The following is a 13,436-nucleotide window of genomic DNA, read 5'->3' on the forward strand; positions in this document are numbered from 1 at the left end:
TACTAAAAAATAAATCTAAATATGGCTTGCCTGTAATTTGGACGTCTAATCGTAAAGCTTAGGTGACAGCTTTCCTTTTTGAGGATTGATTTGGTCATCATTTCATACCTGAAGTCGAACGTTATTATCAATCTAAACAAATTCCATTTAAAGTTATGCTAATTATCGACAACGCTCCAGGTCATCCTTCTGCAATTTGTTTTGACCCACGTGTGAAAGTTGAATTTTTGCCACCTAATACAACCAGTTTACTTCAGCCGATGGATCAGGGAGTCATTTAAACATTCAAGGCTTAAAACACCAGACGATCATTTGCACATCTTCATGAATTTATAAGAAAAAACGACAAGCTCTCTGTTAAAGACTTTTGGAAACAATTCAACGTGTTAGATGCAGTGAAGATTATTGGGCAATCTTGGAATGAAGTTTCACAAAAAAACGTTGAATGGCGTCTGAAAAAAACTGTGTCTTTTTTTGCATCACTGACACTGAAATGGAATTGATGTCAGAGCATGATGAAGTTAGTAATGTTATTAAAGAACTTGTTGATATCGCCCAGCAAATAAATTTAGTGCAAATAAAGTTGATAGTGATGACGTTGAAGAACTGTTGAATTCCCACAATCAGGAGCTGACAATAAATGACCTCATAGAAATGCACGAGGAAGAACAAGACATTGAAGAGCTTGAGTGTTTGGATCCAGTTCAATCTGAGGATCAAATGACGATTGTAAACTTGACTGAAGGCCTCAGTTTAATTGAAAAGGGATTAGAAATTTAAAAAATATATAGACCACAACAAAGACCGCATTTCTTCTACCAAACAAGGGATAAAGAATTATTAGCCTGTTAGGAAGAAATTTTGCGGGAGAAAAAAAAATCTTTGAGTCGTCAAACTACTTTGTTAGATTTTATAAAACCTTCTACATCAAAATAAATTGAATTGCCAATTTTATATTTGTATATTCTAGGATTTTAATAAAAAAATTTTGTGTAAATTGCTATTTTTTCTTATCTTCCGATCCCAATTAAAATAATTTATATACATCATCTCAAGAGTCCACTGCTGAACATAGGCCTCCTCCTCATGTTTCCAACCCCGTCTATCTTGCGCCGCTTTCATCCAGTTTTTATGGAGTCTTCTTAAATCGTCAGTCCATCTTGTAGGTCGTCGACCGACGCTTCTCTTGTCTTCCCATGGCCTCCATTCCAATAACCTCTTTTTCCATCGCCCATCTGTCATTCTGGCTATGTGTCCTGCCCATCTCCATTTTAGTCTGGCTATCTTCTCGATGATGTCAGTCACTCCGGTTCTTCTCCTGATGTCTTCGTTGTTTATTCATATATACATTTATATATACATATATACAATTTATATACATACATATACGAAATTATACCTCGACTTATGCGAATTCGACTTACACGATTATCGTTCGGTCCCACCTATCGCGTAAGTTCGGGATATTACTGTATATATATATATATATATATATATATATATATATATATATATATATATATATATATATATATATATCTATATATGTATATATATATATATATATATATATATATTTTAATATTTAAATGAAGTATACTAGGAATTATTTTGTATATCTCACAAACTTTGGCAAACACACTTTAAAATGATAAACTATCTTGATAAAATTTAATTGAAAAAAATTTATCATATTAAGCTGGAAAAGTACCACTTAGGTCTGTAACAAATAATATCGACATTTTTTTAAGAAAGAATGCTAAAATAAGTAGAGTAAGTGGTAATCACAACTACTGAATGGCAAACGCAATGTAGAAAGGAGTATATCACTGACTAAAAGCCAACACTATAAAAAAGTTGTAATAAAAGCAAAAGTTGACGAACACAAATCACGAGGAAGACTACAAAAAAATTTTATAGCTCAGATTTAACATTAAGGGGAATCTAAAACTCGATGGGAAGAAACTATTGGTAAAATATTTGCGAAAAAATTCCAAACACACGTCAAGATTGTTTCAGAGGAATAACTTTTACACAACAATGAACCCAAATTTTAACTTTCCTAAACCCTCCACTACATGTTATAACTTTTTACTCCTTCAATGTATATGCCATCTATAAGTAGGATCATAAAATTTAGATCTCCATTTAGAATCCGTTCGAACGGAAATATGATTTTAAGAAAAAAATGCTATTTTGGTTCCTATTGGTCATAGAAGGTTCGTTTTTTTTTAATTGAAAATAGTGTTTTTTCAAAGATAAGAGTTTTTGAAATTATATCAGTCAATTGTTTATGTATTTTAGTTTGGAAACTCTCAAACTGAACAAACTTTTTATGATCTACAACATTTATTCAATCATTTTTCTCTAAAATGTAGAAGTAACGTCTTTAGGCAAAAATATTTTTTTCACTTTGGTGAAAAAACAAAGCAAAATAAGCTATACGTCTTCATATCCTTTTAGAACCTTTAAATGCCTGTATAAGATTTTTTTCAGCTTTTTTCCTCGACTAGGGTATTTCTAGACTCCATATCTTGTAAGGTATTTTCCGAGCAGGTCTTTGTTGATGGGTTATTTGATTAACACAATGTATATTAAACGACATAAAATATAAAGATTTTAATTTGTGTTCACCATATACGTACACAATTTTGTTAGTTAATACCCTTTATGTACTTACCCGTATTTTGTTGCGATATGTAACCAATCACTATTACAATGCAATATAACCAGATATAGATATGATTAGAGATACTTGAAAATCTAAAAATTTCAGAACTTAAAAAAAGATGATATATATAAAGATGCATGGTATAATATTATGATGAGTAGTCTATATCAACTCTTGACTATTGCAACAAAGAACATGATATTGAAAACTGTGCTCCTTTTAAGCTGTGTAGCTTTAGCCACTAGTAGCCGTAAGTAAAATTAATTTTAGACACGCCTAACAACGCTAACAACGCACGCCTTCTTGGGCCATATATTGAGAACTGCTCTCCATTCTTATCGGCCCCTACTTTTTTCCACTTATCTCTGTATTTATTAATATATTTAGTAATATTTTTTCTTTCATTCTTTTTAAATGTACCAAGCATCGTTATCTTGATGCTTTTCTAACTGCTGATATCGTAGACTCTTTAAAAAGACTAACGATGTCGGCATTGGTTCTACATTTTCTACATTTCTCAAAATATTTCTTCCATATATTTACAATACTCCCTTCCTCTGCTCTTAATTCTCCGTAAATTTGTTTTCTAAAACAAAAACACCCTTATCCCTTCTGGAACAAGTAAATGACATCTATCATATACCTTGTGCTGAGTGTGCATCGTGCTACATCGGGCAGACAGGGAGATCACTGAGAGGGCGTCTTATGACACACCGCAGTGATATTAACTTATCTAAGCATACTTGTGCTCTTGCCCAGTATGCTATTAACACTAAACACAAAGTGGACTTTAATGAAGTTAAGATTCTTGGCAATGAACGCAATCTCGTTAAAAGGCAGTTTTTGGAAATGTGTTCAATACTTAAACACCCTAACGCTCTTAATAAGAGAACGGACATTAGTAAATTGAGCCAAATTTATCATGCATTAATATTGCAGAATTAGGCTTATTATGTTGTTTACTTTAAAATTGTCCCCTAAGGTGTATGTTCTATCATATTTTCATATTAAATAATTTCAAATAAATATAAAATAAAATATTTTCTTTATTTAACTTAGATACATTCAACTTACATTTTATTGATTATTTTGTCAATATTACATTTACATATGTGAAATAATTGTTTCTGATCAAATAGTTTAATAAAATTTTATAATTAAAATTGATTCATAGAATCTCTATTAGTCTCAGTACCAAATGTTATGAACCTTGGACTATTGGAAGTTGAATCAATCTTCACCTGCTGGCTATTCAGCCACAACGTAGACTATTTAAATATGCCTTGCTGTTCTTTCATATTTTGACCTCAAGGCCACTGTCTTTTCTCGTTGGTTGGCGTGGATCCTACTTGGTTGTTCATGTTTAACCGACAGCAACTAAAAAGCTTAAGAGTGGTACCTAACCTCATTATTTTTTTAAATATCACTATAATTCAATCTTAATCAATTTAATAATGTTACCTAAAGTTAAAATTAAATTTAACTAATAATATGGAAGTACATCTCATGATCTTTTTAGTTCGCTGCAAATTAATGTTTTTTACTTAAGTTTTTTACATATTTTTATATACATGTACAATTACCACATGGTCTTTTGCTGTGCTAAGTTTGAGTTAATTTTTAAACTGTATTTAGTTCCAATTAATTGTTTATACAACGTAATCTTATAATGTCCATTGTCGTAAGCTTCTTTACATATTTAATATCATTGACTGCTACATATCTTTTTGAGGTAACACACTTATAATAACTTATAACAAGATTCAGGCCACCTTGTCTTTATTCAATGAGTTTGATCCTCATTTACAGTTCACTGTTGAACTTGAGGACTCTAACACAAATAGTATTCCCTTCTTAGACATGCGTGTCATTAGAATGGGAGATAACACCCTTACTACAAGTTGGTACAGGAAACCAATGGCCTCTAATAGGTTTCTCAACTACCACTCTTGTCATCCCTTTAAATATAAATTAAACCTTATTAAAGCTTTAAGCTGCAGGCTAAATAGACTGATACATCCGATTAATCGAAGGGAATCCTTTCAATTACTTAAAAATATTCTGATTGAGAATTCCTATCCATCCTCCCTTATTAATAAATACCTTTATACTCAAAGTTATGGTTCTTCTTTAAATGACATACCCAATGGTGACCAACTCAGAACAATATCAAATAAATCAATTAATAACACTGTTCTGCCTAATACTGTACTTGGGAATCCAACTACCCATTACTCATCTTTACCTTATTTTCCTCAAGTTACTGAGAAACTCGTTAAACTGTACAAACATAACAACGTACCGGTTAAAATTGCTATTAAGAATGCTAAGACTGTCAGGAATTTGTTTTCTAAAACTAAAACACCTCTGTCCCTTCTGGAACAAGTTAATGTAATATATCATATACCTTGTGCTGAGTGTGACTCATGTTACATCGGTCAGACAGGGAGATCACTGAGAGGGCGTCTTACGACTCACCGCAGTGATATTAATTTATCTAAGCATACTTGTGCTCTTGCCCAACATGCTATCAACACTAAGCACGAAGTAAACTTTAATGAAGTTAAAATTCTTGGCATTGAACGCAATCTCGTAAAAAGACAGTTTTTAGAAATGTGTTCAATATTAAAACATCCTAATACCCTCAATAAGAGAACCGACATCAGTAATTTGAGTCAAATTTATCATGCATTAATTTTACAGAATTAGGCTTGATATGTTGTTTACTTAAATTTTGTCCCACATTGGGGTTTTGTTATTACATTTTCATATAATAAATTTAAATAGAAATAAAATAAAATAAATTATTCCTTCCTTAACTTAGATTTATCAATTTATATTTTATTAATATTTGTCAATATCACCTTTACATAATTAAGTAATTGTTCTTTTTGATGAACTTGTTTGATAAAATTAAACTGAAATTGATTCATAGAATCTTTTTCATTACGGTCCTAAATGTTTGAACCTTTGGACTGTGGAAGTTGTATTAATCTTCACCTGTTAGCTGGCTAACTAGTGACGTCATAATATTATAATATATGATATTTTGGATTGACTTCGCATGCTTTGTTCTGTGTTGACAGATCAATCACTGTTGGGGTGAGTGGTGATTTTAACCACCTTTTCCTTTCATTGTTTGGTTTTTTAACGACAAGCTGTCAACCAAATTTATCACAATTTTTGAATATACCGCCTTATATATAGAGGTTGGTAGGTTGCCTTGCTGTTTATGTCACTTTGACCTCAAGGCCACCTCTCTTCACGTGTTTTCGTGGGTATTAAACCTGTAAATTCATTTATCGGCGAGACTCAGTAAGCTAAAGACTGGTAACTTCATTTTATCTTATTACTATTAATCTAAATAACTTATAATGTTACCTAAAGTTAAAATTAAAATCTAATTTATTAAATAAATTTGTTGGAAGTGCATTCGTATGATCTTTTTAGTTCTTTACACTTTAAAATAAACCTTAATGTTTTTTACTTAAGTTTTTATAATAACTTTTTTATACATGTATTTTTATCACATGTTCTTTTGGTGTGCTAATTTTGTTAAATTTCAAACTATACCTAGTTTCAATTAATTATTTTATACAACGTTAACTCTGAATGTCCAGTTTCGTAAGTTTTTTCATATTTTTAACATTATTGACTGCTACATGTCTTTGTAAGGTAACACACTTTTGTTGTAACTTCTCTATGGATGTTTGGTTTCATATTGTTCTTTTTAGATGAACTGATGATGCTTTCTGAGCAGAAAGCGAAACGTCTTCAATAAATAGATGAAGTAGCCACCTTCTTTGTCTTTTATTTCTCCACTTTGACCGAAAAACCCACCACTCTTCGAGTGTACCTTAGTTTATATATATATATATATATATATATATATATATATATATATATATATATATATATATATATATATATAGATTTTTAGTTTTATGTAACAATTTATTACTTTGCAGCTGTTGGAACATGTCCAGATATTTCTACTACTCCTACATATCTTCCTGATTCAGTGGACTGTGCAGCATTTTATGAATGTGATAACGGACATGCAGTTGAGTTCCTCTGCGCTCCCGGAACATACTTTAATGATGAGAAAGATCTTTGTGAAGCTCCATATCTCGTAGATTGTGGCACCAGATCAACTTCAACAACAACAACAACAGAAGCAGCTTATTAATTATCTGACTTATCCAATACTCCGATAGCTCATAATTTTGTATTGTACCAAGATTAGTCGTGATAACATTACTTGTATATCTTAAACTAATAAACGTCTATATTTTTCCCCTTAACTTCTGTGTTAAGTCATCCCTTACCATGAAAAATGATGTACAGCTGCGGTCATTGAATAGTTTACAGCCTTTTACATATTTAAAAGCCAATTTTTTTTTACCTCGTTTAAACGCATATTTTATGTCAAACTGACGTTACCAGTGGCGGACCCGCACAGAATCGGTTGATTTCAAATAAAACCAAAATAAAATAAATCTACTTTACAAAATTTAACAAAATGGAAATTATAGAAAGAAGTTTTTGCCGTTTTTCCAGTTTAGCAATTACTTTTGTTTGTCGCGCGTGATTCAAATGCATTCTTGCCATTTTGGACGCGTTCAATAGCTTTTTATTTTATTTTTAGAATTTATGATAAAGCGTCTATACAGAGAATATGTAAAATGTGGGTTACAAGTCAGCATGAAGAAAACAGAATATTTAGTTATTACTTCAGATGCAAGGTTTGAAGTGTTGATAGACGAGGACGTGGAAATCAAACAAGTGGAACAATTTAAATATTTAGGTGCACTCATTGATAAGAATGGCTTAGGAAAAACCGAAGATTGAACACCGAATTAATCAGAGACGTAAAATTGTAGGATGCCTGAACTCCTTATGGTGGGATCACATCATTTCCAAAAGGAACAAAAAGAATAGGGCAAACCATGGTTGAATCAGTTCTTTGTTATGGCTCTGAAGTATGGACAATTAATGCAGACCTGAAGATAAGATTGTTGGCAGTTAAAACGGATTATTTGAGAAGACGTGCTAGAACATTAAGGCTGGAAAGGAAGACCAACGAATCTATAAGAAATAACATGAATGCTACAGAAACGGTAATTGACAGAATAGACAGAAGAGGTTTAAAATAGTTTGGACACCTATTGAGAATGCCTGACGAACGTTGGCCCCAAAAACTTCACAGATGGAAGCCCCCTGGAAGAAAAAGAGGTAGACCTCGACGCTCATGGAATGAAGGAATTAGAAGAGCGATGGAATCGAGAGGTTTGGAGGAGGAGCATGCCTTGGACCGGAAGGATTGGCGGAGGAGAACGGGAATACGGCGATAGCCTATTGTAACCTAACCTAACCCACTTTCATCTGCATTGTAAATTTGCTCAGGTGTCAAATTGTTTTTAATCACTCGTTCATCAAATGCAGTTAGGAAGGGATCGATGCCGTCGGCATTACTCGAAAGTTTCTCACCAGTAATTTTAAGATGTCTAACTCCATGACGTCGTTTGAAGTTGTCCAACCAACCCTTACATGGGCTAAAAGGTTTGGTGATTTGGTGACATTTCACGAGGGAAATGACGGGCTTTTTCACACAACACTTCACCACTCACCAGAACATGCTTTCTCCGCTGTTGTAGGAACCACATGAACAACACACTTTCTACCTTCGGATATTCGAGGGGTTTGATGGTTTTACTTTTCACTGGACCGCTTTCCGTTTCGCTGACCAACTTTTCGATCTTTTCTTTGCTCTTTTGTAATGCCCGTAATGGTAGATTTGCCAATACCGAACTGTTTTGAAAAAAAAACTGTAGCTAGTTCCTTGCTGTATCAACTTGAGAATTTTGGTCTTTTGTTCGATAGTCAAAGTCACGTATTTACGTGGAGCCATTGTGATACGAAAGCACTAACAGAACTATTTGTAGATGGGCAAGGAAAATAAAAAAATGGATATTCGTTATGTTGATTCATGTCGATTCAATCATGGGGGAGGCAGGGGGGTTTGTCCAAGCAAATATTCAAAAACCACTGAACCGATTGCAATAAAATTTTGTGAAAGTGTATTTGTTGGTCCAACTTATGATGTAGGATATTATGACCATTATATTTTTTAATTGTAAATTTAAAATGTTTTATACGACTTCACCTTTACAGTTTTAGTTCATTTGATCCATGTAGTTATAAAATATCATAATTTATGAAATAAAAAACGTTTAAGAAATAAATTATATATTTTCAAATATACAAAGATAATTAGGTTTCAGATTTGTACAAGTAGAAAAATAATAAATAACTTAACATATACACGTGGTTTTATTGTTTTCTTCCTATTAAGTGAAGTAGTTACTGGATTTTTAAAAACAATATAATTTTCTACATAAATTCATTAGTCTCGTCGTCGCTACCTTCCTCTAGATTTGTCCCTCGATGAGCTAACAAACTCGAGGAACTGCAGTTACGTAACCTACGCAATAAAAATATTACAGAAAAAACAAATTTATTTATTATAAAATATAATTCATATATAAATATATTCAATATATTATATATGAATATAAAATATATTCATATAATATCGTACGTCGTGAATGAATCAAAATTTCCTGCCATATTTGCTATTTGATCATTTAACCAATAAACTTATAATAAACAGAAAACAACAAATAAAGACTCTGCTTTATCAAGAAGCTGGGTGTGAGTGATGTGGATGTAAGTCGAAAAATATCAAGCATGTATAAAGAATATTTATATATAAAATCATACTGAGAGTTTGGAATGAAAAACAAATCCCAGAAGAGTGGTGTGTTGGGATCGTTTGCCCGCTACACAAAAAGGGCGATGAATTAGAATGTAGAAACTATAGGGGAATAACCCTCCTTAATACAGCATACAAAATATTTTCGAGTATTTTATATGGTCGCCTGAGTGAATATACAGAGGAGCTTCTTGGCGAATATCAAAGTGGTTTCAGGCCTGGTCGATCAACAACAGACCAGATCTTTGTGCTAAGCAAATACTGGAAAAAACCAATGAATTCAATATCGACACATACCATCTTTTCGTAGATGTTAAATCGGCCTATGATAGTGTCCTAAGAAATAAATTGTATGAAGCCATGGATGAATTCCACATCCCCGATAAACTGATAAGATTGGTTAAGGCTACAATGCGTAAAGTTGTTTGCAAAGTCGAAATATCACAGACATTTGAAACGCATGTTGGGCTGCGACAGGGAGATGCGCTGGCGTGTCTCCTTTTCGACATAGCTTTGGAAAAGGCGGCCAGGGATGCCCAAATAGACAGCAGAGGAAACATTTTTAATAAATCATCCCAAATTTTGGCATATGCAGATGATGTTGATCTAGTTGCCCGCACAACACGCAAGCTAGAAGAAATGTACACCACCTTGTCAAACGCCTCAAAAAATATGGGCCTGCAAGTAAATGAAGATAAAACTAAGATAATGGCATCAACACCTAACAATAGTGCCAGAAACATCGGCCACCAATTCACGGTTGATAATTCTACCTTTGAAGTGGTGGACAAATTCACATACTTAGGCTCCCTGATCACCAAGGAGAACGTTATGACGGAAGAAATCAAGCGAAGAATAATCCTAGCAAACAAATGCTATTTTGGACTGAGTAGACATATGAGAAGCAGAAACTTAAGCCAAAAAACAAAAATAACCATATACAAAACCCTTATACAACCAGTGTTGACATATGGGTCGGAGACATGGACAATTTCCAAGTCAGATGAAAAAAGTCTCCTGCTTATATTTGAACGAAGGATCCTGAGAAGAATATTTGGTGGCATCTGTGAAAATGGTGTTTGGAGAAAGAGGTACAACTACGAGATATATCACAGATATAAAAATATATTTGGTGGTAAAGACGTAGTATCCTTTGTAAAAATAGGAAGACTAAGATGGGCAGGACATCTGGCAAGATCACAGCAGAACAACCCTCCTAGAAGAATCCTTTTATCACAACCTGTGGGAAGTAGAAGTAGGGGTAGACCAAAACTCAGATGGAGGGATGGTGTAGATGAGGATGGTAGACAAATAGGCGCAGCAAACTGGCAACAGTTGGCAATGGATAGAACTGACTAGCGTAATAGACTTGGGAAGCTCGAGGCTCTTCTTTAGGGCTGTAGCACCAATGATGATGATGATGATAAAGAATATATGATTACTTCTTGCAACAAAAACATTGTTGCAAAGACGATAAAAATATCACAGGAATAAAAAATTATTTAAAAAATGAAGTTTTTTAAGCACAAATGCCATTTGTATCTATCTACAAAGCATAATTTTCCCGCTGCTAAACGTAGGCCTCCCTAAGGTTTTGCGACTCCTCTCTATCGTGTCTCCTTTTCATCCAGTTTCCAGCAATTCTTTTTATGTCGTCGGTCCGTCTGATTCTTTTACCTTGTATCTGGATAATGCGAATATTGAAGGATAAGTATAAACATTTTTATTTATTTTTAAAGTTAATATAACTTAAAAATGGTAGTTTATACCTCGAGACCGACTATTAGCTTTTATCCTACCCATTCCTGAAATCTTATAAATCAGTTTAGATTTCTGTCCATTTTACATTCTCACAATTGTGTCAATTCATTTTCCAACACTCCCTTTTTCTTTTATATACTATTTTCTATTTCCTTTTTATCACACAGGCTTCCCTGTCCTGCCTCACTGAATTCTCCCTAATTTAGATGCAATAATAATAAAAGTTAATAAATAATATACATTTTTATGTGATCTTTTATAATATTATGGATTAAACGTATCTTGTTTTCCACATTATTGAAAAGGGAAAAAAGAAATTTTGTAAACATGATTATTTTCTTCATTTGAAAAACCAATTGATTAGTGTATTTATTCTATTCTTCACTTATCAACTATTATGATGTTTTGACAACGCTGTGGGGTTCTGACGTCGTAAATCTTGATTGGCGTGCACTTATTATTTTTATACAAAAAATTCTATACCAACATATTCGCCTTTATTCCATGTTAGATGCAAAATAAGCTCAACAGCGTCTACCACCCTTATATTGTTTCTGATCACTTGATTTGGAGCCCGGTCTTTTTGACTTATTTCCATCTTTTTCTGCATTATATATATTTTTTGTAAATTATTTTTGTCGTAGTGAGTGTTGCAGAACCATAGGTTAGGATAGGAACTACACATTGATTGAAAACTTTCCTTATTGGACGTATAGAAGTGTCATATGTCCCTTCAACATGTACTTTAACTTTCCAAATGTTACCCACGTAAGACCTATTCTTCTTTGAATCTCATGTGAACCTCGTGTCTCATTTATACCTAGTTACTTGGGTGATGTTAATGTTAATTATTTGTACTTGTTTTTAATTGTTATTTCAATTTCTATTTGTTTTGTCTCACTATCTTTCACACTGTTACGACCGCTGTTTGATTGTAACATAGATTTTTGATTAAATTGATATCATTGTGATCTGGGTGTATGTATTTCAATGCATGTATGAGTTTACCATGTTGAACTCTGTCAAACGCTTTTTGAAAACCTATATAACATATGAATGCGTTTTTATTATATTCCCTGTATTTTTGTAGTAAAGTATATTCATTTAGCAAATTCCCATCTGTAAACATGAGCACGTGTTGATATTCACCCTCTCATTCGTCAAGAGGCTATTAAATATAATTTATTGCCTTAAGTCAGACAGATTCTCATGTTACAGATCCAAACTTACCAGTCTGTTTAAATTCAAATTGTAGCGTGTTGCTTTTTTATTCAAAATGTTTACTTTGTTATGTATCTCTCAGTTAATGAATATTTTATTTTAGCACATATTCCTTCAATGAAACATTAAATTTTGCTCACAGTGATTAAATTTCAAGAAATTCTTACACTAATAGTTTCAAAAGTAAATATTTTTAAAAATCATATAATATACCTCAGTACGACCCTGTTTGGCTTTCACGTGCGTTTGTTGACAGATGGGAATTTGTAAAACGAATGTAGTTTAGTACCGTCATTGCGCAAAATGCCTCTCTTGATCCCATTGCACCTCTAAATCCAAACTGTGTGTTGTCTAATTTGTTCTTGACATTTTTTATATGAACGCTGTTGAATAACTTTGAGTAGTATTTTTAAAGTGTGACTCATGAGGTTAATTAATCGGTATTTACCGCCAGATTTACGATTAATTTTCTTGGGTAAGCGTAAAAAATAGATTTTAACCATTATTAAATAATTTAGTTAGACACTCAATAGTTTCTTCATTCAGGATTTTTAATATTTCTACTGGAATTTCATCAGGCCTGGCATTTTTTCAGTTTTTAATTGCCTTCTTCACCTCTGATATTAGAATTTGTATATGTTTATCAGTTCATGCCAATACAGTGGAATACTATAAATACTTTAAATTGATTTTTTCAATAAAGCATTATTTTGAAAAGAACCGTGTTGACGGTAAAAAAAAAAGATTTTACCATGTTAAGCAATAAAATACGAATTTTTTTATAATTCTAGAATTATATTTTCTAATTGGGCAATTTAGTGTACAACAAGCAGGGGCTATGTATTTTCAATACAAACATGCATATATCTTGGATTTAAAATAAGTAGCTTTGATGCTTGTTGTACAATTTATTAGCTTTTAGTTTATAGATATTAATTCTTAATTTTGGAAGCGTCCCCAGTATTATAGCATTCACACTAAACATTAAGATCACTTTTAAAGATATTT

The 13,436-nt window shown here is 32.5% G+C and overlaps 1 protein-coding gene and 1 long non-coding RNA gene across 4 annotated transcripts in view; one reads left to right on the plus strand and one right to left on the minus strand.

Annotated features, from left to right (window-relative positions):
* The first annotated feature begins 2,780 nt into the window (after positions 1-2,780).
* LOC140445697 (uncharacterized) lies at positions 2,781-6,975 on the plus strand. Its single transcript, XR_011951432.1, has 2 exons — positions 2,781-2,921; positions 6,640-6,975. It is a non-coding gene; the product is annotated as an uncharacterized lncRNA (long non-coding RNA).
* A 1,928-nt stretch (positions 6,976-8,903) lies between these two features.
* Positions 8,904-13,436, minus strand: part of LOC140445696 (coiled-coil domain-containing protein 102A) — a 38,508-nt gene continuing 33,975 nt past the window's right edge. For all 3 annotated transcript variants that reach the window (XR_011951431.1, XM_072537954.1, XM_072537955.1), the window contains one exon: positions 8,904-9,155. Coding sequence is in view for 2 of the 3 variants with exons in the window: in XM_072537954.1 (XP_072394055.1) it covers positions 9,065-9,155 (91 nt within the window). In the remaining variant the exon portion in view is untranslated. The remainder of the gene's footprint in view (positions 9,156-13,436) is intronic.

Source organism: Diabrotica undecimpunctata, chromosome 7, assembly GCF_040954645.1.
Source record: "Diabrotica undecimpunctata isolate CICGRU chromosome 7, icDiaUnde3, whole genome shotgun sequence".
In the NCBI taxonomy this organism is placed as follows: Eukaryota; Metazoa; Arthropoda; class Insecta; order Coleoptera; family Chrysomelidae; genus Diabrotica; species Diabrotica undecimpunctata.